Source organism: Vigna angularis, chromosome 1 (genome assembly GCF_016808095.1).
Source record: "Vigna angularis cultivar LongXiaoDou No.4 chromosome 1, ASM1680809v1, whole genome shotgun sequence".
In the NCBI taxonomy this organism is placed as follows: domain Eukaryota; kingdom Viridiplantae; phylum Streptophyta; class Magnoliopsida; order Fabales; family Fabaceae; genus Vigna; species Vigna angularis.
The window spans coordinates 1100976-1125686 of NC_068970.1; the positions used below are offsets into that span (position 1 = coordinate 1100976).

Consider the following 24711-nt stretch of genomic DNA (forward strand, 5'->3'; position numbering starts at 1 on the left):
TGCATCTGTATCTTTAGGACTTCAACATATTTGTACTTCGCCACATACAATTGAAAAAAGTGACCTTATCATCCTCTCCTTAATTTATATTAAACCAGTTGCACCAAAATCTATGACGAGTACCATCTTTAAATGAATAGAATTGAGTAAATTATCCCAAGCCTGTAATAGATACAATCAAACACATTTTTAATTTAGTACGATTTATTTTATTTTATAATGATTAATTTTGGCATGCTTTTGAGGAGTAAGTCGTGAGATTTAAAGTGAAGAGACCAATGAAAATCATGAAACACTCTTCAAGTGATATTATTTCGCCTGTTGTGATTTGAGAAACGTTCAATTTAACATTTCTTATTTTAACATTTCTTCTAAAATAAAAGGTGTTTCGATGGCCAAAATTAATGGAAGGAAATTTATAAAAAAATGTGAAGAGGATTTCATTATTGGATTTATGTGGTCAAACATGGATAGGAAGTAAGATGCTTAAATCAGTTCGTAGACATAATGTCTTGGCTTTACCAACCTCCTATAATAGCTGGTCTGAAAATTAAACTCTTCGAAACAAGAATAGTCACAATTTGTTGATTATTAAAGATTTCTGAATATGAATGGTAAAAAGCAACAAGAAAAGGAAATCTGTCAGATTCGGCGAGCATACATTTGTTCAAACTACCATCAAGTCTGGTCAACGGTCAATCCTACGAAAACATTTGACCGGCACCTGGCGTTTTGTATTGTTGTGGCTTCGTATTGTTACTTGCAGCAGTGGGTGGACGAGGACATTCCTCTGGCATTAAATTTGAGTGAGACGAACAGCAACAAATCTCAAACTTTCTTTCGTATAGTTTAAGTTTATGTTATTGTTGGGTAGGCATGCTGATTTAGTTTAATTTGTTGCTTTTCTGAATTCTCAATCTCAGTTCACTGCATGGTTTTGTTGTTGTGGTGGGATTGATTAATATATATTAATCATTTTTTTAGGAGTAAATGGATGAACAATTGAGGTTGCTAAAAGTCATTGTTGTGCAAGGGAAAAGATTAGTGATCCGGGATTTCAAGAGCAGTGACCCTTATGTTGTTGTCAAGCTGGGGAATCAGGTAACTTGGATATACATTTCAATTTTACCTTGTGTCTATTTTTCACATCAAAAGTCTTACACGGTAGAACATTGTAAATGTTTCATTATCATGAATCAGACAGCAAAGACCAGGGTCATCCATTGTTCCTTGAATCCTGTCTGGAATGAAGAGCTGAGTTTCACTCTGACTGAACCTTTCGGACTTCTGAATTTGGTGAGTTTCCTCATTCACTTTGCATTTTTGATATATTTACTTTGTGGACTATTCACTTTGAGTTTTGAAAAATACAAAATAAGATTTTTGAGATTGAAAATTCAGTACTTTTCAGTAGATTGAAAGGGGGAAAAAAACCATGAGATGACCTAAAAAGAAAAGTAAAAGAGTAGGCAATCAAGGGTTTATTGATTTGCAGCTCATAGTGTAGTGGGCCGTGGTAAGAGAGGATAGTTTGCACTAGATCTGTGGTTTGTTCAAACTTTTGTGTAAGGTTACTGATATTGTGTGAGTACTGGTTTTTGCATAGGAAGTGTTTGACAAAGATTTTCTGAAGGCTGATGACAAGATGGGGAGTAGTTATCTGAATCTTCAACCATTGATGTCTGCATCTAGATTAAGAGATATTTTAAAGGTGTCATCTGCCTCTGGTGAGACAACATTGAGGAAGGTGACACCAGACAGTGAAAATTGTCTTGCCCGTGAAAGCAGTATCAGTTGTGTTAATGGTGAAGTGGTACAAAATGTTTGGTTAAGGCTTCGTGGGGTTGAATCTGGGGAGCTACAATTGACTATCAAGTTGATCTCTTCCTCAAATTAATGTATATTGCATCTTTCCTTACTCTTTTCATTATCTCTTCCTATTCAAATGAAATTGCTTCCATTCCCTTCTATTCATAGATATATAATATTGCAGTTTAGCATAGTTTAGCAGTTAGTTTTGAAACTACATATTCAAATGAAATTGTTTGCATTCCCTTGTATTGGATCACAGATTAGTGGATGGAAAACTAGTTACTTTACCCTTCTTATATTAGCGTTGAACACTTCTTTCACTTAATGGAATAGAGATGTAAATTTAACAAGTTTATAACTCAAATAATTTAAGTACAGAAGTAAAAATGTTGGAAAGAAATGATAGACTTCAATTTCAGATGATTTTTTATATCATATAATTGATTTGTATTATTGTTCTAAGCTATTAATTTCTACGAGTTATTATTGTTATTATGAGATGTGATGGTTGGACCAATGTGAATGTGGTTATTTTTCACTAATTTGACTATTATACATCGTATGTTTCTTTGACTTATTAAGATTATAAATATTTTTTTTTAACTATTTGGCTCCACAAAGGTCATGTAAATATATTATAGTGAATATTATAACTAAAATGTCAATTTTAGAAGTTTATCCCATAAATAAATATTTTTAACACAACTAAATTAGTTTAAAAATTATGAAAGTATCTGAAAGTGATTATTTAGTTGATCAAAGTTTACTTTAGTGAGTAAAAATGTTAGAAAGAATAATACAAAAACTCAATTAAAGTTTCATAATAACGTAACATAAGTTGACCACGTGTTACTTAATATTTGAATTCAAATCCCTTTTTAAACTTAATATTTTAAATAAATTGTCAATTTTACTGTTGATATATCCAACTTATTGAATTTAATTCCAAACATTATTTTGGAACAGAGTGGGTTAAGGGTCTGATCGTGTATACTAACGGTTGCGGGTCAAATAGGCAATATTTTTTCTTTCCAGTTTTCTTTGACAGCATTAAGATTTTTTTTTAATTTTTATTTAAATGTTAAACTCATTTTTGTTACTTTTATTCATATTTTTTTATAATTTAAAAGATTAATTATTATAATAAAATAATTTTTTATTCTAAATGTAGAAGATACGTCAACTAAAATTTAAATGTTACTAAATTTTTTTATCATGTTATATTATCATATTTTAATAGATTTTTTTCAAGAGTTATATATTAAATTTAAGATTATAATTAACATTTTTACATGTTTTAAGACTTGACTTTTTAGATTAATTTTATTTAATAAATTGTTTCATATTTTGATTCTCTTCGGTCTAACTTCAACTTTTTTTTTTATCATATTTTGAGGCTGTTTTTCAAACCCAAATAAATAAGACCAATAAAATAAAGTAGACAACTTACATCCTTGGTTTTAGTGACTAACGTGGACTATCCGATTGAGCCCAATTTATTTGAACAAATGCACACACCCATCAGTTTTTTATTTTATATTTCATAATTCATTTCACGTATTTATTTCATTAATTATGCTATTTTAACGTAAAATAAAAACTAAGTGTTATCTTATTAAAATTACTTTAGGTCACGTTAATATCTAGGAATATTAAAATTAGATTTTAATACTACAATTTACTGTCTTTTAATTGTTTCATTTAAAATAATTGTTTTCTTTTAAAACATTAATTTAACCTATGATGAAAATTAAAATTTGAGGTAAAATATATTGCATCTCTTAACTCTGTCAAAGCTTGTTATTCAACTTCTCTCAAAGTCCACACACTTTCTAGAAAGGTATTATTTCTAATAGACGTCTTAAGATCTATTATTCATATTATTTTTTAATTTTTATTGAGTTTCTATTAGTTTTTTATTTAATAAATATTTCAAATATTTTATATTTTTAATGAAATTTGTGTTATTTAATTTTTGAGATAACGTGTTTGTTGTGGTTAAAATATGTTAAAATAAGTGTGATGTTTTGTAATTAATGTAAAGTGATATTGTTGTTAATGTGATAATTATTTGTATTACTTTTTATTATTTATCGTCTTGTGATTAATATAAAATAATAGGGTTAAATATGTTTTTGGTCCTTTAACTTTTAGTGAAAATTGGAATTAGTCCCTCTTCAAAACTTTGGCCTAATTTAGTCCCCAAACTTTAAAAATGTGTGAATTTAGTCCTTTTAACTAAATTTTGTTAGGTTTATTTGATGTTTCAAGTGCGTTTAATGATAGCATTTGAGTTATTTACACCGTTTGACACATTTTTGCTTCAATGTTAACTAAGAAATGCGTTTGAAACATCAAATAAAGTTAACAAAATTTGGTTAAAAGGATTAAATTCACACATTTCTAAAGTTTGGGGACTAAATTAGTTCAAAGTTTCGAAGAGAGACTAATTCCAATTTTCACCGAAAGTTAAGGGACCAAAAACATATTTAACCCAAAATAATATTATGTGAATAATTGAGTTTTATTGTTTTTATTAGGTTTAATAGGTTCAAAAGTTCTTATATTTGCAGGTTAGTTTTAATTGGGTCCTCCAATTTTGGGAATGATGAATTGAGTCTCTGTTTTGGTAAAATTAAATTAATAATGTCCTTGCCGTTAATTTTAGTAAACGGCGTTAACTTTCTAGCGAAAAATTAGCACGTGACACTGGAAACCTTCCCCCTTCCCCCTTCCCGAAACCTTCTCCCCTTCTCCTTCCCCTTCCCCTTCCCCTTCCTCTCCAACTCCAACCTCACCTTCTCCCATTTTTGGGAAACTTTCTCCCACACCCACCTCTTCAACATCTACATCCACGCCCATCCCCCAATCCAACCGTCAAGCACACCTCCCTTACCTCCCCATCTCTCATCGTCGCTCGCCGTCTCATTACTGTCGCACTCCTCCACAACTTTACAAAAAAAAACTTTACAGAGTATCAACTCATCCTCTGTTAACTCTAAAGATTGTAGTATGAAAATAAAAAAGAAGGGACTGATGATGACATGATCTCAATCTGATTGATTTAGTTAGAAATGACAAATTTTGACAACATATTCGTACATGCCTCATATATTTTAGAGGTTGGTTTTTGCTGGAATCAATCAGATGTCTAAAAAATTCATAATCTGCTTCTGTGATCAGAAATTAAAAGGCTGTTACAGAAATACACCAAATTTCTTATGGTTCCTTTTGCCATGTATATCATGTTATCCATATGATTAACTTGCTGCTCCCTTGATGAACCTGTAGTGTAATTAAATATCTGTCACTTAATTTTCCTTCACCCATGTCTTTCCAAATACCTAAAATGAGTTACTGTATCCAGCAAAATTATGCTTCCTTGTGCAGAATGACAAACAATTTCTGTTTGAAATTCATTTATTCCTCTTGTTTGCATGAGCAAACTCACCAAGATCTAGTGATTTACTCAACTATTGTGACAGACTCTCGGTAACGGAAACATGAACATTGTCCAATCACCCCTTGAGAGGCCCTTTCTCATCAGCAACTGAACCAGTGAGGAACGCTTCCAAAAGCTCTCCAGGTACAGGAATAAGAGGACAAAGAGGAACTTTGGGAGGAAAATCAAGGTAATTGTTTCCCAAAGATGGGAGAAGGTGAGGTTGGAGTTCGAGAGGAAGGGGAAGGGGAATGGGAGAAGGTTTTGGGAAAGGGGAAGGAGAGAAGGTTTCCAGTGTTACGTGCTAATTAAAAGCCACCTCAGCATCACACTTCGCTAGAAAGTTAACGTCATTTACTAAAATTAACGGCAAAGACATTATTGATTTAATTTTACCAAAACAGGGACTCAATTGATCCCTTCCAAAATTGGAGGACCCAATTTATTAAAAATATGTTACGTAATAATAATGTTAACATTAGTAATACAAAATATGACAATTTTGTAATAATAATATAATCGGTCCCTTAATATAAGGAGTATAATGATTTTATTATTTAACACGTTTTTAATAAAAATTACTTATTATTTTATATTAAAATGTAATATTATTATTTATCACATAATCTCACATCTCACATATCTTTATATATAATAATATATAAGAATAAGTAAGTAAAATAATAATTGAGTAATCCAATTAATAAAAAAACTAAGCGATACTTATTTAATTAAAAAGTGTAAGAATTTTAAGTACTCAAAAATTAGAAAATATTAATTATAATTTATTAAAATTATCCAAATTTATGATGTATTTGAAATTTAATGATTTTTTTTATTGATGATGAAATGCATGCAATAAAGTATTTTTCTTTAATAATTAATTATATTTATTTCACAAATTCATAAAGATAACCATACAAAATTGTAAAACTTTAAGATAATATTGATTTATTGAAATATATTATTAAGTAAGCATATTGATATTAAGTTAATATCATTTAAACAATCGAAGCGCACCATACCCTAATCCAAATCCAAAAATGTAGATAGATAGAGATAGGTGGCTATGATTAGGATGCATGGGAAGTGGGCCCTCTGTTAGGACCTAAATTTTCCAGCAAAACCAATTTCTTGTTTGTTAGTCGGAAAATGATCGATGCAAATTCTGTTCATCAACACTTCATATAGAAAATTATGGATTTGGGCGATATAGGATGTGATAAGAGGAGATCAGAAAGAAAAGAAAAGAAAAGTGTTTAATAGGTATAATGAATGAAATAGTGGTAAATGTGTATGATTATGCTGTTAATTTACTTGCTTCTCAACACTCTGTCACTGTTATGTGAGTTGCGTATTTCATTCGTATCCGTACTTTCACTCTCTTTCTCTTTGTATTTGTTATATAAAATTGCGTCATCATTTTTCATATCATATAATTTCTTTTTTCAGATCAAAAGGCTATCTTTCCTGTTTCTTGCACAGTATCGGACGCTGCCCATGTCTACTTCTGTAAAATCCCGAGGTTTTTTTAGCTGCAACTTTGAAGCTTGTTTTCAATCATCATTTATCAATTCACGCCTTCTCTTAAAATCATAATTTTCGCGCTTCTTTTTATGTCCTCTGTGTACTGGTTTTATGTATTCATTCTGTAGTGTGACGATGGACAACCTTTAATCGAAACATAATTGATAAGAATGCGTTTAACTTTGCTCATCTGTGTGAATTTGTTGGTACAGATGTTTGTATTGTTGGCGTTGCTCGGACGCCAATGGGCGGTTTGCTTGGCTCCCTATCATCTCTTTCTGCAACAGAGTTAGGCTCAATTGTTATTAAGAGTAAATCACTATGCTATTTTCCTTTACTTTACCCCTTTTTCATTTCTTAGTCACTACCCTTACCACTTTCAATTAGTAGGAGGAGAATTCAGGAAATATATATGCAAATTCTTGCCCTACTCCTGTGTTATGTTTTAAGTTCATTTACGAATATGCAGATGCTCTCAAAAGAGCAAATGTTGATCCTTCGCTTGTGCAAGAGGTGTTCTTTGGGAATGTTCTTAGTGCAAATTTAGGGCAGGCTCCTGCAAGACAGGCTGCACTAGGTGCAGGAATACCAACATCTGTAGTCTGCACCACTATTAACAAGGTGTGTGCATCAGGGATGAAAGGTATGGTTCTTTTGGTTCATTTGGAAGGGTATTCGACCTTCAATATAGGATTTTTTTTTTCATGTGGATTACGGTGAAAACATGATCTCGTCTTTTTCATTGCAGCTACCATGCTTGCAGCACTGACCATACAATTCGGTCTCAACGATATTGTTGTGGCTGGTGGCATGGAAAGCATGTCAAATTCACCTAAGTACCTTGCCGCAGCCAGGTTTGTTTTTCTTTAATCAATTGTTGATGTTATCATTTAAAAGATGCTGATTTTGAAATCTGATGAAATCCGCTCGTATGATGGAAGAATGATTTTACTCTAGCTGCCACGTTGAAGTAAATTTTGTATGTTGTGGAGCTTCAGTAAATGGTCTATGCAACCTAACTTTAGTTTTTTAAGTGCTTAAACATTGGATGAAGTCGGACCATCATTACATTTTTTTGGTTAATTATTGATGTTGTGTCTCCATATTCTGCATATGTTTGTCTAAACAGGAAAGGATCTCGGTATGGACACGATACTATCATAGATGGTATGGTCAAAGATGGCCTTTGGGATGTCTATAATGACTTTGGAATGGGAGCTTGTGCCGAACTATGTGCAGATCAACATGTCATAACAAGAGATGAGCAGGTAATGTTTTAGGTGAACAACCTATCAAAATTTTGTAATGCATTTCATTCTTGTTGATGGCTTCAATGTCCTCTAACTGCTTCAATTACTGTAACTTAAAATCATCATCCGGTGGCCTATCTGTTCTATGAAGGCGGTGGAGGGGGCCGTGTTCCTTCCCACCTTTATCCTCCTTTTAATTGTTCTTGGAAAACAAGAATCTTGTATAGTTGCAGTTCTGATCTTTCCTAATTTTGATTTGAAAATTTACCTTCTTTTCCCATAACATTATTGCTCCTTCTTGAACATTTTTTGGTGCTGAAGCCTGAAGAATGTTTTATTTGTTATCTCCTTTCAGTCTTTTAGTTGAATCAAATATTTGTAATTTTGTTCTGTTTGGCAATGAATGTTATTTTCCAGGACTCTTATGCTATTCAAAGCTTTGAGAGAGGAATATCTGCACAAAAGGCTGGTCATTTTGCTTGGGAGATAGTTCCGGTGTCATAACGATTCCTGCCTATATCTAACTCAGTTGATAAATGTTGATTTGGTTTTCAATTAATGCTTTTTGTACATTCAGGTTGAGGTTTCCAGTGGAAGAGGGAAGCCTTCCACGCTTGTTGATAGAGATGAAGGTTTGGGAAAGGTAAATAGACTAATTTACTAATATGTTAACTAATTGAAATGGATCATGTGGTCAGTGGTGCATATTGGGAGATTTTTGGGTATAAGGTGTTATTTTGAGAGTGGGACTGGGTATATGCGAATAGTAAATGGACCTGAATTACTGAGTACAATTTTTATATGGTTCTTCGATCACATTTTTTGTCTTCTGCTTTGCTTGAATAGAGCTGCAGAAATTGGTTAGGAGATAGATTGAATCAGTATACACGAGCTTTTGAATATCTTTTGTTGTCTAGTTGAAGGCAGAGATTGTTTTTTTATTGGTCTTAGTGTCAACCACTGCATCTGGCATTCCATTACTGCCATGATTCTTGTAATGTTGAATACTAAACGTTAATACATTCAAATAAATTTTGTCATTTTGTAAGTTCTAAACCAAAATCTTACATGAAATTTGCGTGCTTCATTTGTATTATAGAGGAGAATCCTACATTTTCTTAATATTTGTGTTTGTGTTGTCAGTTTGATGCTGCAAAATTAAGGAAGCTTCGACCGAGCTTTAAACAGGTTGGGGGTTCTGTGACTGCTGGCAATGCATCTAGCATAAGGTCCCTCCCTTCCCTTGTGCTCCTTGATACCTGAATTCTAAGGGGGATGTTCATGCCCCTTTTTTCATTGCAAGAAGATTGCTACAAAATTGATATCTGTGTCATGCTAAAAAATTGGTGCCGTAATCATAAGGTTCTAAACTGCATAGTCTGTTGATAATGGATTGGTTTATTGATTCTTCCAGTGATGGTGCTGCTGCATTAGTGCTAGTGAGTGGAGAGAAGGCACTTGAGCTTGGATTGCACGTAATTGCAAAGATAAAAGGATATGGGGATGCAGCTAAGGTACTGTAACAAGTTAGTGTTAACCTGCTTTGGTCTTGATTAATACGAGCATATTTAGAGTTAAAGAATGACTGTTTTTGCAGGCACCCGAATTATTTACAACTGCTCCTGCCCTTGCAATACCAAAAGCCATATCAAATGCTGGCCTTGAGGCTTCTCAAATAGATTACTATGAAATAAATGAAGCTTTTTCTGTAAGGAATACGAAACATATTTTACTCATTCAAGTGAACATGTTAACGATACCTCAACTTCTTCTATGCAGGTTGTGGCTCTTGCAAATCAGAAGCTTCTTGGTCTTAATCCTGTGAGTGTTCAAGTGTCTCAGATGCTGGGCTCTTTTTGTTTAATAAAATCATTTTGTGACCATCTTGCTGCTTCGGCATTCTTTTGCTCCATCCCGTCATAGAACAATGGCTTAATAATAGATAATTCATGTACTTCCTACCAAATGCAGGAAAAAGTTAATGCACATGGTGGAGCTGTATCATTGGGTCATCCCTTGGGTTGCAGTGGAGCTCGAATCTTAGTCACATTATTAGGGGTAAATTTTGACCTTGGTTACTTGTAATTTTCTTTCACCCTTGGCGTTTTAGTATATCTGTAAATCATGCACCTGTTATCTGTCACAATTTATAATTCTGGTGTGGTTTCTACACAATTTTTTTTTTATTTGTTGATATCTATCTAGTAAGAGTTATATATGCATTGGAAGATTTAGGCACATGAAACATAAAAGCTAAATAAGAGTTGAATCTCATCGAATTAGTTCCTCATAAACTTGAGTCATTGATTGTATGCATAATTAGGCACATGAAACATAAAAGCTAAATAAGAGTTGAACCTCATCGAATTAGTTTCTCATAAACTTGAGTCATTGATTGTATGCATAATTAGAATTAGAAATTCAACACAACACATTATTAATCGGCTTGACCGAATAAAAAGAAGAATACAAACACAAACTATGGATAGAATTGAAATAAACTAAAAGCCACAGAACAAGATAAGAATAGAAGAACAAGAATTAAGAACTGAGAACTTAATTTTATGCCATTCATTTGTATTTCAGGTATTGAGACAGAAGAGAGGGAAGTATGGTGTTGCCGCCATCTGCAATGGGGGAGGAGGAGCATCTGCTCTTGTCCTTGAGCTCATGTAAGCATTTTCAATTTGGTTAGCCATAGTTCAGTTCTCTGATACTTTACAGTGTAGTTAATCCTGCTTAAATTATGAGATCCTATTCTTTTCTGGGGATGTCTACCTTATCTCATTGAAGCTTAAAATGTTCTAACTAAATATTTTTTCTAAAAGGTTTCTCCAATTTTGCAGGCCAGTTGCTGTGGGACGTTCTTTATTATGACAACAATCTCCTTGCATCTTACTACTTTGCAACACCAATACAACTATTTTCTCTTGAAAAGGATAAAATATGTAATAAGCTTGGTCAATGGAAGGAACGGTTTCGTTTCAGTGTAACTGTTTGCAGTTATCATGTTAATATTAATAAAAAGATAATTTTAAATTTGATTAATTAAATAATTTTAAAAATTAGCACACATTATACCATATTCTGTAAATGTATTCTATTTAATTATTTTGATACTTGACTGATTCTGGGTTTGACACTTAACCAATAATTTAGAAGGAATAAAATAGTATGTTCAAACTAAACGTAAATAATGTACTTAAACAAAGTCTATTCTTCAGGTGGGTACAATCTTCAATTTATATGAGAATAAAGGATATGAAACAATAGCATCCTAAACTATGGTTCGACGACAAGATTGAAGGGCCAATACTACTTCCCCCTCTTAAGATCCGATACTGCTTTGATGGTAAAAGATGTTTGAAAAGTAGAAGAAGAAGAAATAGAAGCAATGCTTTTAAGGTTATTACTTCCTGCACCATATCCCTACATCCTATCATAGAAGAAGAAGAAATAGAAGCAATGTTTCACAATTAGTTTCCTTCTAATGAAACCTTAGGTATGTCGTGCAATTGATGATTTTTCTTTTTTAATATAATTATTTGACCTTTTGTATTATTTTTAATTATAATATTTTTCTTAATATTTCACATAAAAAATAAATATATATTTTTGAGTTAAATTATTGATAATATTATGTTTCATTGTGGTTTTATTTTTTATAAAAAAATTATTTAACTAACATTTACAAGAATAAATGAATAAATATTTTTATCTACTGAAATAAGATGAGATAAATTTCATACTTATTAAATATGTGAAAAAAATATGAAAATAAATTTTTATTTAAAATATAAAGATGAAATAAAAATAAACATAAAATTTTACTTAAAATATAAAGATAAAAACAGACAAACCACGCACGATCCTTTATTACTGTTCCTAAATAGCATCACGTTTTGGGTGGATAGGGAAGGAAAGTAACACTATTGTTGTAAAATTGTGACTAGTATCAAAATATTAACAATATTAACAATCTTTAAGGATTCATGGTTCACATCAACAATTCAATTTCAGATAATCAAAATATTGTTTTTGGAATTCAGATAATTTTTGTGAAATCATTTCTGAATGTGTTGAAAATTGAGATTTTCTTTAGACTAAATTTGAGGCACAGATAGAAATATATGTCTACCTTTTTAGATATATATGAAATTCTTAATGTTTTTTCGACTCTAAAACTTGACTCTAGTCTTCCTACACATTCACAAAAAGTTAAAGATTGGATTCATGTGAACAAGATACACTGACATACTTTAATTGGTGTACTTTCTAATGATTTGGTCATTGTGTATGGTTCTTATAAGGAAGTGAAATATGTTTGGAATTCCTTGATTCTCAAATACACTACTAAAGATGTCGTCATAGGAAACTACTACCGATGGGAGATAATTGAAGATAAAAATATAAAGTCTCAGATCAATGAGTATCACAAACTACTTGAAGATATCAAAGTGAAAAACATTCTTTTACTCGATGAGTTTGTTTCAAAACTTTTGATTGAGAAATTGTCGTCATCCTAGACTGATTACAAACAACAATTAAAACACAGACATAATTAGATGGCGCTTCCAGAGCTCATTACAAATATAAATATTGAAGATATCAATAAGAAAGAGTTATACATTAAATGGATGTTAAAACTTCCTTTTTGAATGGTGAGTTGGAGAAGAAAATTTATATGACTGAACCAAAATGGTATGTTGTACCTGATCAAGAGAATAAAGTATACAAACTTTTAAAATCTTTGTATAAATTAAAACAAACACTAAAACAATGACATAAAAACTTGATAAGTAATACGAATCTCATACAAATGATCTAGGATAAGAAGATATGTTTTTGAAATGATATAAGAATATTAATAAGAGTAATGGTACCAAGACACTTTTACATTCATTGAAACAGAATATAGCGGTAAAATGGTCATAAAAATGTAAATTTTTGTATTTTTTCAAAAAAGAATAAAACAAAAGGATAATGTCAAATGAATGTAAAAATTTAGGTATGTCTAAGAATATTTTTCTATTAATAATTGACCATATACTATATTTCTTTACCAATTCTCCAATTAAAAGAAAGCCTTTATCTTAATTTATGCATTATTCATAGGATCACTGTATTATCATCTTCCTATTCCTATTCATTGTTAACTAAAATGCAACAAAATGTAAATAAAAAATAACAGCGAAGGCAATTTTATGAAAATAAAACCTCTATTTAACTAAATCGACTAAAACACAGCAGCACTCCAGCATCTCTTGCCTTCCTATAAATAAGATAAACTACTAACAAAACTTTGACGTCTTCAACTTGCAATCCCACACGACTAAACTTTCCTTTACAGGAAGGATCTAAATTTCACAGACCAAGATTTCCAAAAATATTAAAATGATTTGAAGAAATTATACTAAATAATTTTCACAAATCACTTTATACAAGTTAATTTAAAAAATCATTTTATTTTACTATATAAACTCATAGTGGTTAATAACATATAATATGTACAACATTTACTACTGTTAATGACAGTCGTAGAATGTGAGACAAAGAGGCAGCAATAACCAACTAACAAACATCCAAGAAAACATGATGGCATAATGTTTACAGAGGAAAAGGTCCTTTTTGTATGTTTGGTTGGTAATTCGAATGGTGTATACTGTAAGCCCCACCAGAAACCTCTCTGTGTCTACCTAAAATAGGGAAACTAATTCTAAATACAGCAGATTTAACGAACCATTATCCCGGATGTTGTTTTCAAAGGGCCACACTTTTTGAAATGGAAAAAGTTGGACTCAGAGAACCTATGATTTCATCAAGGTTCTTTTGAGTTCCAACACCTTTCCTTTCCAATATTATTATTATTATATGACTTCTACCTGATCCACTCAGATCGCTTCATCTTTCTTTCTCTCAGGTAACCACATTCTTCCCCGTTTTTGTATCAGAAAAAAAAAAGATATCATTTTTATTGAGTTTACCGTATGCCCTTCATTCGTACAATTTCGGTCTCATTGCAATCTGTCTTGTAGAAAGCGCAAAGAAAATGACTGGCGTCAAGAAGTTGAATTCTCCGAGGGGAGAGGTTGGAGAAATTGACACCAGGGCACCGTTCCAATCTGTCAAAGCTGCTGTTAGTTTATTTGGTGAGGTAGCCATCCCAAGAGACAGATTTTCTATCAAGAGAAGATCATCCGAGGTATGCATCCAACGTTAATCTTTTATACCCTTCAATCAGGATCAAGTGTCTCTGATCATGGGAGAATAAGATGACAATGGCATTGCATGAGACACGTTTGCATGTTTGTCGTAGGAAATGGTTTTCATGTTTTTTGTTTTGTTCAAAATTTGCAGAATGTGTTTGAAAAGGAGACGCAGCTTATCTTGGCCCAAAAGGAACTAGACAAGATAAAGAAACATGTGGATAATGCTGAAGCCGTGAAAGCCAAAGCACTTTCTGAGCTTGAGAGTGCCAAGGAGATTCTTCAGAATTTGACAACCAGGCTGGCCTACGTAAGAGAATCCAAGCAATCTGCAATGGAAGCTGCTGAGGTCGTGAAAAGCCAGACCAAGCGATTTGAAAAGACGTTATCTTTAAAAGCCGTGGGATATGAAGCCTGGAGAAGAGAACTAGACCATGCAAGAAAGGAGTACATCACCACTATAAATGAATTAGATTCTTCCAAGCAAGAACTCACCAAAATAAGGCAGGATTTTGATGCAGTTATGGGGGCAAAGCTGGCAGCGTTGCAAGCAGTCGGAGAGGCTCAACGTTCGGCAAAGTTAAACTCAGAAAGAATCGGTGAACTCTCAAATGAAATTGCGACCATGAAAGCATCCATTGAACAATTGAGACTCGCCGCTGAACAATCCCAAGAAGAAAGGGAAGCCCAGCTTAAGAGTTATTACAAAAATGCCAAAGAAGAAGTACAAAAGAATTTGGAGTCCTTGAAGAAAGAAAATGATCCAGAACTCGAGCAAAATCTAGATGTCAAATTTGCAGAAACAAGTGCAGAGATTGAGGCTCTTCAAGAACATATTAAGAAGCTGCATGCTTCCAAGATGGATTCTGTGAGGCTTCTAACTTCAGAGCTTAAAGAAGCCACAAAGACACTGAAGGACATTGCTGAAGAAAAGAACTCCCTTAACAAACTGGTGTTTTTCCTCAGAACAGAATTGAAGCAAGTGAGGAGTGAACAAGATGGAGTGAAGGAGAAGGAACATACAGCGGGAGTTCTCGCTGCAAACCTCAGTAATGAACTGCAAGGGAGAATGGGAGGGGCAAAACCTGAACCGAGCATTATGGAGGACTTAGAAGCAGATATCTTCTATGTACAGAGTAAGAAAATTCAGAAGCTACAGTTGGAGACGGAAGGTGCAAGAAAAGAAGCTGAAGAGATGAAGAGAAAAGCTCAAGAGCTGAAGCAAGAAGCTGAAGAGTCCCGGGGTGTGGCTGAAGAAGCAGAGCAAAGACTTGAGCTAGTTCTGGTGGAGGCTAGAGAGGCAAAAGCTGCACAACAAAGAGCCGTTAAGGAGATCAAGATTTTATCTGAAGTGAGTAAAGTTCCGAACTCAAAATTCAGTGGTAAGATCAAGATTTCAAATGAAGAGTTTGAGGCAATGAGAGCAAAGGCCAAGGAGTGTGAGGCTTTGGTTGAAAAGAAAGAGGCCACTGCGATGGCAGAGCTTCAACAAATCTATGCAAGAAAGAATGATGTGGACAGAAAGGTGGAAACTAATCTAAAGGCCATTGAAGACACAAAGGCTGCCACAGAGACGGCCCTGTGGAGTGCAGAGTTGGCAGATTCATCTAAGGTGGCAATTGAGACTGAACTGAAGAGGTGGCGTCAACAACACCAACAAAAAGTCGTATCCGATGATGCTTCTCAGAAATTGGAGCATCCTGTAACACCAATCTCTTTGACCACTGAGTAGAAGTCAAAATCTTGGACATGTAGATGGGAAAGGAAGTAACTTCGTTATTGTGTTGCCTCTCTAGTTATATATTGGAAGATGGGTCGTCACTTATGTATTATCAACTCTTCAGTACGCCGGAAACTGTGTTGATGTCTCCATCTTCCGAAAAGAAATTGAATGTTCAAATGCAATTTTTTTTTCTGGTCCCTATGGCCCTTAATAAACAGCTTTCTGGCTCCAAGGAAAAACTAAGAAAAAGCTTTTCTTTATGCAGAAAACGCAAAAGCTGGAAAACGTTTTCAAGTGCGGGACATAAACCATAAGGTGTTTCACCTATGCCGCTCAATAATGCTTTGATTATAAATTAGTATTGTATATTTGAGCTGGGAAAGAAAAAAAGAATATGAAGACCAGAAATTTAAAATAAACACGAGGATAAAATATTATATCTGATATTGATCTCTTGTATTATGACACGATGTAAAGCTGGGATTTGCATTTAATCAACAGCCACTTAATTTCTCTTAACATACGTAAACAATGCTAAGTAAGCCGATTCTTGATAGAACTAATTCTGATGTGTGTACTTCTACATTGGTTGTACATGCAAAAGATCTCTGATTTAGAGGTCTCAACAGTAATCTAAAATAAGGTATTGAAGTATTAGACACCATTGCCGTTCTCAAACTTGTGTAACTCTGACTCTATATTCTTGGCAATCTCAACTTCATCATCAGGAGGTTCAGGAAAATCCACATGAAACGACCCGTGTTTGATGGGTTCAACAGCTTCACGGAGTCTGGCTTGCTGCTTGATGTGGTTGTAAAGCTCTTGATGGAAGGGATGATCCAAAGAATAGCAATTTTCACTTCCGGCTTCTGAATGTCTGGATGAACCGGAGCCTTCTCTCTTACAAAAATGTGGTAGCGACGAGTAATCCATGATCTGCACACCAAATTTAATCAGTTAAATTCATTAATACAAAGTAAAAAGAGATAACAGGTGCAGAGTAAGCCTTCAATTTTCCAAATCACGAACATAGTAAAAGTGGTTACTCTTTAAGAAAATGATTTTTATTAAATCCATCAATTGAAGTATAACGGATATGAAGTGATATGTTTTCTTTTAAAATCATTTTTTACATAGGGTATTTTGTTAGGCACAACAATTTTAATTTAATGCGTAGATATGAAGCAAACAATACAAACTTTAAACCAAAGCGTAGATTTTGTTAAAAAACTTACTATAAAATATTATTTCTTAGAGATTGATTTATATACAGACAGACAAATTGAGACTAATACAGAACTCTTCCCCCATTTTCTGCTATGACTTCCAATTCTGCATATGCAATGAATTTATTTCAATAATTTTTAATTGCTGTTGGTGTTTCAAGAGATTGGTAGGAAGTTTGAAATATTTTCCAACTAGTTTCAGAGGCATTGTGAAGGTGTAACTGTGTAAGGAGGGTAGGGGTTTTCTGAAATGAAAAGTGCATGCATGTGGTCGAAAGAAATGCCAGAATTTGAAAAGTTTATGGCACAGCAAAATATGCCCACATGGCATATCTGTGCTGTTCTGCTAATGTTCTTTGTAGATGGGTCTCTTGTCTGATAAACAACCACCTGGGTTTTTTCCCTAACGCATTTTTCTGTTAGTAATTGTGCATTACATTTGATTATTGTTACCTTTAAAAGGAAAAGCAATTGTCTACTTTTGCAACTCTCCCTTATTAAATTAGTTGGTGGTCCTAGAATATATGTATGCTACCACGACTGCTATCATAATAATTGGGATTTCTTTTTTCTTCATCATGGCATAATTTAAGTTAATGGGCGCATGCACTCCAGCAATCTTATTCAAAGAAATGAGGACTGAACCAAACAAAAGAACTTACATTCAACAGCTCATCTCGACCACAACCGGGTAAAACCTGCATTTTTCTTCTTGTCCTCTCTTGTAAAAGTGGCTTCACAACCTGTTAATGCTGAGTGTTTAAACATCATGCTGAGGTCTCAAATACGAACTCAACAGAAACTTCTATTTAAATAAATATATCATACAATGTCTTTATTTTATGGCAGAAAATCTCACCTTCCAACAAGCTGAAAATATGTATGGAGCATTTGTAATGTAATAAGTATTTGTCTTCTCAGGGTAATTCAGATCATCAATGGATGATATAATAGTTAACAACTGCATCAGTAGGAGCAAGTTAATGATATAGAATGTATATGAAGCAGATAGGATAAAACTGAACATCATCCACTTTTAAGTTTGGTTTCACGAAGCAATAATAACAGCAAATGTTGACCTAAACAAGTAAAACGACAAATTGGAGTACCATTTTCAATTTTGTGCATGTTTAATGATTATCAATACATTAAATTCACAATTAATCATAGGAATGGCAATGCTTCTGGATCAAATATCACAATGAACTAAAAAGTACCTTAATCTGATTCAGGGCTGATAACTTCAGACCGGTCATGTCTAAAATCTTTATACAAGTGGTAATAGTACGCTTATGCTTCTTTGATGCAGAAGGCTACAGATATATATGTGTCAAAATAAATGAAAAAAAAAGTTCAATCGGTTAATGAAGAAGACTCTAAAGGCTAAATACTCACCAATATTATACGGTCACGATATTCATTAATTTGAATGTGAGACTGCACGTAATAATGGACCTGCAATCATAAAAACAAACAAAAATGTAAGAAGGATGTCAGACTACATAGCTTTAAGAAATAGAGACAGATGGTGATCCAAAGAGACAACACTCCCTTTTCCCTTTTTTTTTTCAGTAACTAAACTTACAGATGCTTTGTCAAATGTGCTAAGCCCAGCACCGATTGCAAAGACAGGCAGACCCTGGAAGGATGATAGAACAAGAAGAATAGACTTAAAAAGAAAAAGATAAAAAGGAAAAAAAAAACATCTAAGTGCTATCATTCTAAACAGTATAATTAAAATTCAGTTGCATTTCCTGATAAACAAATTCTTATCATCCACAACTACAATGAAATGGAATGAGGAGACTAGTATGTCTGAGAATGAGCACCTCTTTGGAGTAACCAGACAAACCTATGAGCTGTGAATCACGCACTGATCTATATAAATCAGCAGGAACAATCGGTTTCTGAAAAACAGATCACCAAACAGACATATTTGATAAGATACAATATGTTGCCATTATTTTTAAAGTAACAAATCTCAAAAGGAGCAAGTATCTTAGATTATAGACAAGAACCGAACATAAAAAAATGTATTGACAGAGAAATCATGCAAAGGATGGGCATAATAAAAACTCACAGATAATATATGGTCAATCTCATTTTGCACTCTCCAATTTAAACAGTCAACCAACTGAAACATAGTGCAGACGTCAGTTACATTATGTTGCAACAGTGAATTATTCGCGAATAAACGTTCAACAAAAAGGCCACTGACATGATATACATCTTTACCATTTTATAGGCCTTGGAAGGATCCCAGTCCCTTGCTTTAAGAAAGCGCATTAAAGTTTCGGTGACATATCCTTGATGAACATTCTGCCAATTGAAGCCGAATGAGAAAAAAGATATTAGTTTTAGGGAATCAGAATGCGACAAAGTAAACAGAATCCACATAAATTAAGTATTTAGAGTTTAGGGCAGAACATTTATTAACTTTTGTAGTTAACTACTCTCCTTAACTGATTACCAAAAACTCCCTAGTTTTCATCAAGCCTCATATAAACGGTCGAATAATTATCTTTAATGACTAAATTTAGTAGCATTACCAGAAACAGAAAGAACTTATCACCACGATTGTGCTGAGATGCTAGTTTACAAAATAGGTGAAAGCGTGAAACACAAGAAAGATAATACAGTTAAAGCAATTTGATAAAGAGAAATGAAATCAGATCTCCATTGGGAGACACTACGTGTAAAATATCCGAAACATTAGAAGTACGAAGTCCATAAAATGAGTCAAAGATTAAGAAATACAAGTCAGGAAAAAGTTTAAGGTTATTTCAACGGCCACAGTACCAAAAAAGTCCATTGAAACGTGAGATGAATACATTAGAGGTTCCCGACAAGGCATCCCAAGCCATAACCCTACTTACCCACACATACACGAACCAAACAATAGAATAGAAGGGAATTGACACAGATCAAAGCGGTAAAATGCAGGAGAAAGACTGAAACGTGTTTGAGACGAGATGTAATGAGATCAACGAAAATGCTAACCTGAAACGTTCCTCGCAAAGGCTCCTCAACTACCATTTCAAAACAAGAAACAAAAAAAAAAGTGAGAAAAAACAGCAAAATGATAACAGATAAAGAGTATATAGAGAGAATGAGAGAGAGAAAAGAGACCTTGTTCAATGAATGCCTGGAACTGCTTGATGGCATCCTGGGAACCAACCCCCATTTCTTGGTGTTGTTGTTCTGCAACTCTGAACTTCACTTTTCTTTCTTTCTAGTTTTACTACAATACAATACAATACGATACGATACAATATACACACCTTGAAGCAAAAGGAAGATGAAGAAGGCGAAGGCTCAACCATATATATAGATATATATTCAACAAAGAAGACGAAGAAGAGTATTCAACAAAGACGGGCCTATCATCAACAACAAAAAATTCCACCCCTCCTTCTAAATTTTCTCTCTCTTTTTCATTATTTATATTAAATATTAATAAATTAAATTCCATCACTTTTTTTTTATTATCATATCAGATAGGAAAACAATGTTATTTGGTAACAGAAAAATAGTGCTTTATTAAAAATTAAAATGAAAAAGGCAAAAATGGAAGCTTCACTGTTCAGGATTTGAAGAGAATTTGAAGGAGGAGATACCAAACTCACTTTTCAAACACTAAAACTATTTATTATTATTATTATTTTATATGCCATTTGTTTGTTTTTGGAAAAACGTTTTTATATTAGTTAGTTATAATTACTCTTCTATGATTATTGACGAGTCAATGCAAAGCCATCTGTTTTCAACTGTCAGATTTTAATCTCAAAGAGCACGTATTATGATTAACACTTAACTTTATCCAATATCAAACCGATTATTATTTAAACTTTTATAATCTTAACCACCTTTAATTGCTTACTTGCTTTCTTTGAAAAGATTCATCTCATTTTATTATTTGTTAATTAACTGTAAAAACAAACTTACGAATTTGTTTATATTTACGAATAATATATCGTCGCAAAGATTTTTATATTTTATTTTAAAAATTTAAATTATATTTAAAAATAAAATTTTAAAATAAAAATTTTAATTGACGAATTAAGTTTTAAATGTAATTTAAATCAAATTACTTCATGAAATATTAATGTAAATAAAATTTATCTTTCTAAAAAACAAATTTAAGTGAACCTAAATATAAAATATAAAATATAATTTTTTACAAAATAATTTCAATTTTGTATATTACAACTCTTTGAAGCTCGTATTAACAACTTTTAAATTATTGGTAAAAATGTTAATGTAAACACATAAAGATACATGTTCGCTCAAATAAAGATACTAGAAAATATTATCAGAACATGATGATCGAAATAGTATGATTAATAGCATAAATCATGATTTATCTCCATAAACAAGGTTGTGATGTCACTAAACTTTGATTAGGCAGTCCATCAAGATAATATAAACAAATAATGTTGGTAAAATAGTTGATACTTTTTTATCACTTAAAGAGAAAACAACAAACGGTTAAGTTAAGGATGAACACAATTAGAAAAAGAAATTAGGAAAAATGTGAATAACCAAAAAAATGAAGATAATATTTTCTCTAACAAAAACAAGTTTTATACATGTTTAAATCAAAAGTAGAAATATATAAAATCAAAATTTAAATAATTCTTTCATGATTAATATACTTTTTACTAATAATCTTCTTATGTTGATCACTCAAAATAAATAAAAAATACAAAAATAAAAATTATTAGTTGATAATAATATAATAAATTGATACCATAATACTTATATCCCTAACAAACAAATAATTAAATACTTGTTCGCAAATATTTACTAAAGATACATATTTAATATCTGTTATAGATATTAAATATTATCAACCGTTTTGGAATAAATTTTTAGGTTGGAAACTTTTATCCACTTTTCTGGTTTTAAATTAAGCACAAGCCAAGAGATAACTCTTTCTTATTGTCATTCACTTTATTTTTTTAAGAAAATAGTACTTCTGATACGGAACTCTTTTAAAGTATTATTTTGATATTAAATTTAAAGATTTAAGATGTCATTTTAGGAGATAAAAAATAGATCATGATATTTTAATAATTTTTTGATATGTGTCACTGTTTTATTGGTTAATATATTTGGAACGGACTAATCACTTAGATAAGAAGTTATGAAAAAAAAAAGTGATTAAAGAGACATTTTCCATGCAAAATAGTAGAAGAATTTGATGGTTGGTGGACATGGCTCCAACAATGGGTAGTAAAGAAGAAGCGATTGCATGACGAGGCCCCCAACAACTTCTTGAGTGACGCTAATCCCAATCATGCACCATTCTCAACTTAACAACACAAGGTGTCCAAAAGAAAAAGGTTTATAGAAAGCATGTCCCTAAAAAAGAAAAAGTTATTTAAAAAAAGAAAAAAAAAAAGATAATATCAAATAAAAAATTTATGTGTGGCAAAATATATATATTTTTATTTATATAAAAAACCTCTTTTTTCGCCAAAAAGAGAATGGTTTATTTAAAAATTATCTTTCATGTAAAGATAAATAGAAATCAAACACATTGCTCTTTGGTTATCTCTTTCTTTCTGCCCCCACACACCAACGTACACGCACAATAACCATTACCATCACTACGTGTTTCTTTAAGCTCTACCACGCGTTAAGGTTGTCGTCACCTTTTCTTCTAATATTTAATGATGTTCAAACAAATGCATCCCATTTATTATTACCATTTTCAAATTTAATAATACTCTGTTTATTGATATTTAATATGTGGAATGAGTCAGAGAAAAAGGAAGTCAAATAACACATGTAAATTAATATAGGTGATTTTTTACCAAACAACCTTCATTTTCGTTTTATTTTTCACCTTTTTTTTTACTTTTATTGTTGTTGGTGTAAGGTACAAAAGGTACAACATGGATTTTTTTAGTGTGGAAATTATTTATTTTGTAATGGAAAGGAATGATAGAAGGAAATAGGTGTGGATGGGAATTTTGAATGAACAATGGAGGAATTTGAATGCATTACGTTTTGACTTTTCATAGCTTTTCCAACTAGTTATTGACAACTTGATTCATCATTCAACAAACCGATGCAAGAAAAACCATACAGATATAAAATGAAATAAGAAACCAAAACCCCATGTCATGTCACGTACCTCTATAAAAAATTACACATGAGAAGATATAAAATATTTTTTACACCAACTATTTTATTTATAATTTTATGTAAACTATATATTTTATTGGGGCAACCTCGATTATTGCAATTGTACATTGATTTGATTAAAACTATTATCTTTTGGTATATTAAATAAGACTATATGGTTATTAAATTATTCATATTTAGTATATTTTTTAAAAGATATATATTACGTGAAGAAATTGATCTGTTAAAACTAAAAAATTAATGATTGCACAACAGCTTTGAAAAATAATGTAAATACATCACCGTAAGAGATTCATCATTGACGAAAACCAAACATTTAACCAATAACATTAAACTCCACTTTGAGAAATATTATGATCATTTTTTTAAAAGAGAAAAGAGATTAAAGAATAAAATATTATGTGTAAAATTTGTTGGTTATCAAAATAATAATACCTAGAATAAAATATAAAAGCAATGTAAAATGTTGGAAGGGAATTGGCACAATGTTTAGGAGATGTATAATGTTCTAATCTTTTTTAGTTTATATAATTACTTTTATTATCTTTGAATTTTTTTCTGCTGATAAAAAAAATAATCTGAGTTTTTTCTATGTTCTCGATGGTCATTCCATTCTTAAAGGGTATATTACATTCTTTTTGGTCTTATATATATATATATATATATATATATATATATATATATATATATATATATATATATATATATATTAGTAATTCAATATTCTTCTTGTTTGTTTAGTTGAATTATTTAAATATGATTCAATGATTTAAGAAAAGAAAAAGAATGCACAAATTTAAGTGTGAAGGCAATGTTTAGGGTTTTCAATAAAAGCGGAAAATAATTAAATAACACATAAATGATAAAACCTACGAATTGTAATATTATAAAGGCAAACTAAAGATAGAACGATGGATCCTCAACCGATAAAGATAAAACTAGAGATAATTTATTTATCTTAAGTAATTATGATATTTAACATAATATATTAGAGATGTTATTAATATTTTATTGAAACAAAATGGATGAACATAGTTTATTTTATTCACAATGAGATGTTTGGAAATTTAAATTTAGCTTGAAATTTTGTTTTTATATTTAGCCACACTTATTAAATTGTATAAATGATTGGAAATTTATAGGTGTGATACATACATATACACACACACACATATATATATATATATATATATATATATATATATATATATATATATATATATAATTGGTTTTTCTACATTGTCATCTTTAGTTATTTATATTTTTAAAATAAAATAGAAATAGTAAAGTTTAAATAAGATAAATTGGACCTTTTATAAAATATATTTTCCTTTATAGAATAAAAAAATCGACAAATATAAATACAATATTT

At 31.6% G+C, this 24711-nt stretch overlaps 4 protein-coding genes across 7 annotated transcripts; 3 read left to right on the plus strand and 1 right to left on the minus strand.

Moving 5' to 3' along the window:
* The first annotated feature begins 175 nt into the window (after positions 1–175).
* On the plus strand, positions 176–2108 carry LOC108343264 (protein C2-DOMAIN ABA-RELATED 11). Of its 3 annotated transcripts, none has more exons than XM_017581441.2 (4): positions 176–870; positions 985–1101; positions 1201–1296; positions 1607–2108. In XM_017581441.2, the coding sequence occupies exons 2-4, from the start codon at positions 991–993 to the stop codon at positions 1895–1897; spliced, it is 498 nt and encodes a 165-aa protein (XP_017436930.1). In that variant the 5' UTR covers positions 176–870; positions 985–990; the 3' UTR covers positions 1898–2108. The 3 variants fall into 3 exon arrangements, with proteins under 3 accessions (XP_017436930.1, XP_017436947.1, XP_017436938.1); XM_017581458.2 differs by having other exon boundaries at positions 176–806; XM_017581449.2 differs by having other exon boundaries at positions 176–1101.
* A 4255-nt stretch (positions 2109–6363) lies between these two features.
* LOC108323923 (acetyl-CoA acetyltransferase, cytosolic 1) lies at positions 6364–11109 on the plus strand. 2 transcript variants are annotated; one of them, XM_017556755.2, is made up of 15 exons: positions 6364–6520; positions 6707–6779; positions 6994–7092; positions 7251–7424; positions 7530–7635; positions 7911–8049; positions 8449–8526; positions 8609–8674; positions 9175–9260; positions 9446–9545; positions 9629–9739; positions 9811–9852; positions 10003–10089; positions 10618–10703; positions 10878–11109. In XM_017556755.2, exons 2-15 carry the CDS (start codon positions 6755–6757, stop codon positions 10906–10908), a joined length of 1230 nt encoding a protein of 409 aa, XP_017412244.1. In that variant the 5' UTR covers positions 6364–6520; positions 6707–6754; the 3' UTR covers positions 10909–11109. The 2 variants fall into 2 exon arrangements, with proteins under 2 accessions (XP_017412244.1, XP_017412245.1); XM_017556756.2 differs by having other exon boundaries at positions 6386–6599.
* Positions 11110–13603: 2494 nt separating this feature from the next.
* LOC108336015 (WEB family protein At1g12150) lies at positions 13604–16292 on the plus strand. The gene is made up of 3 exons (XM_017572333.2): positions 13604–13951; positions 14067–14233; positions 14389–16292. Exons 2-3 carry the CDS (start codon positions 14081–14083, stop codon positions 15967–15969), a joined length of 1734 nt encoding a protein of 577 aa, XP_017427822.1. The 5' UTR covers positions 13604–13951; positions 14067–14080; the 3' UTR covers positions 15970–16292.
* A 76-nt stretch (positions 16293–16368) lies between these two features.
* LOC108336091 (phosphatidylinositol/phosphatidylcholine transfer protein SFH2) lies at positions 16369–20617 on the minus strand. The gene is made up of 12 exons (XM_052871902.1): positions 20468–20617; positions 20316–20387; positions 20187–20215; positions 19422–19505; positions 19267–19320; positions 19016–19093; positions 18772–18825; positions 18582–18641; positions 18404–18499; positions 18046–18147; positions 17849–17929; positions 16369–16896 (listed from the first exon to the last, which is right to left on the minus strand). The coding sequence occupies exons 2-12, from the start codon at positions 20368–20370 to the stop codon at positions 16615–16617; spliced, it is 975 nt and encodes a 324-aa protein (XP_052727862.1). The 5' UTR covers positions 20371–20387; positions 20468–20617; the 3' UTR covers positions 16369–16614.
* Positions 20618–24711: the final 4094 nt, after the last annotated feature.

Coding starts and splice junctions, on each gene's coding strand:
- LOC108343264 (XM_017581449.2), top strand. CDS start 991: ATGGATGAACAATTGAGGTTGCTAAAAGTCATTGTTGTGCAAGGGAAA. Junction 1,102..1,200: donor TTGTCAAGCTGGGGAATCAG/GTAACTTGGATA, acceptor ATCATGAATCAG/ACAGCAAAGACCAGGGTCAT. Junction 1,297..1,606: donor CTTTCGGACTTCTGAATTTG/GTGAGTTTCCTC, acceptor GTTTTTGCATAG/GAAGTGTTTGACAAAGATTT.
- LOC108323923 (XM_017556755.2), top strand. CDS start 6,755: ATGTCTACTTCTGTAAAATCCCGAG. Junction 8,050..8,448: donor TCATAACAAGAGATGAGCAG/GTAATGTTTTAG, acceptor GTTATTTTCCAG/GACTCTTATGCTATTCAAAG. Junction 9,546..9,628: donor GATATGGGGATGCAGCTAAG/GTACTGTAACAA, acceptor CTGTTTTTGCAG/GCACCCGAATTATTTACAAC.
- LOC108336015 (XM_017572333.2), top strand. CDS start 14,081: ATGACTGGCGTCAAGAAGTTGAATTCTCCGAGGGGAGAGGTTGGAGAA. Junction 14,234..14,388: donor TCAAGAGAAGATCATCCGAG/GTATGCATCCAA, acceptor CAAAATTTGCAG/AATGTGTTTGAAAAGGAGAC.
- LOC108336091 (XM_052871902.1), bottom strand. CDS start 20,370: ATGGGGGTTGGTTCCCAGGATGCCATCAAGCAGTTCCAGGCATTCATT. Junction 19,094..19,266: donor AGATTGACCATATATTATCT/GTGAGTTTTTAT, acceptor TCTGTTTTTCAG/AAACCGATTGTTCCTGCTGA. Junction 18,500..18,581: donor ATCGTGACCGTATAATATTG/GTGAGTATTTAG, acceptor ATATATCTGTAG/CCTTCTGCATCAAAGAAGCA.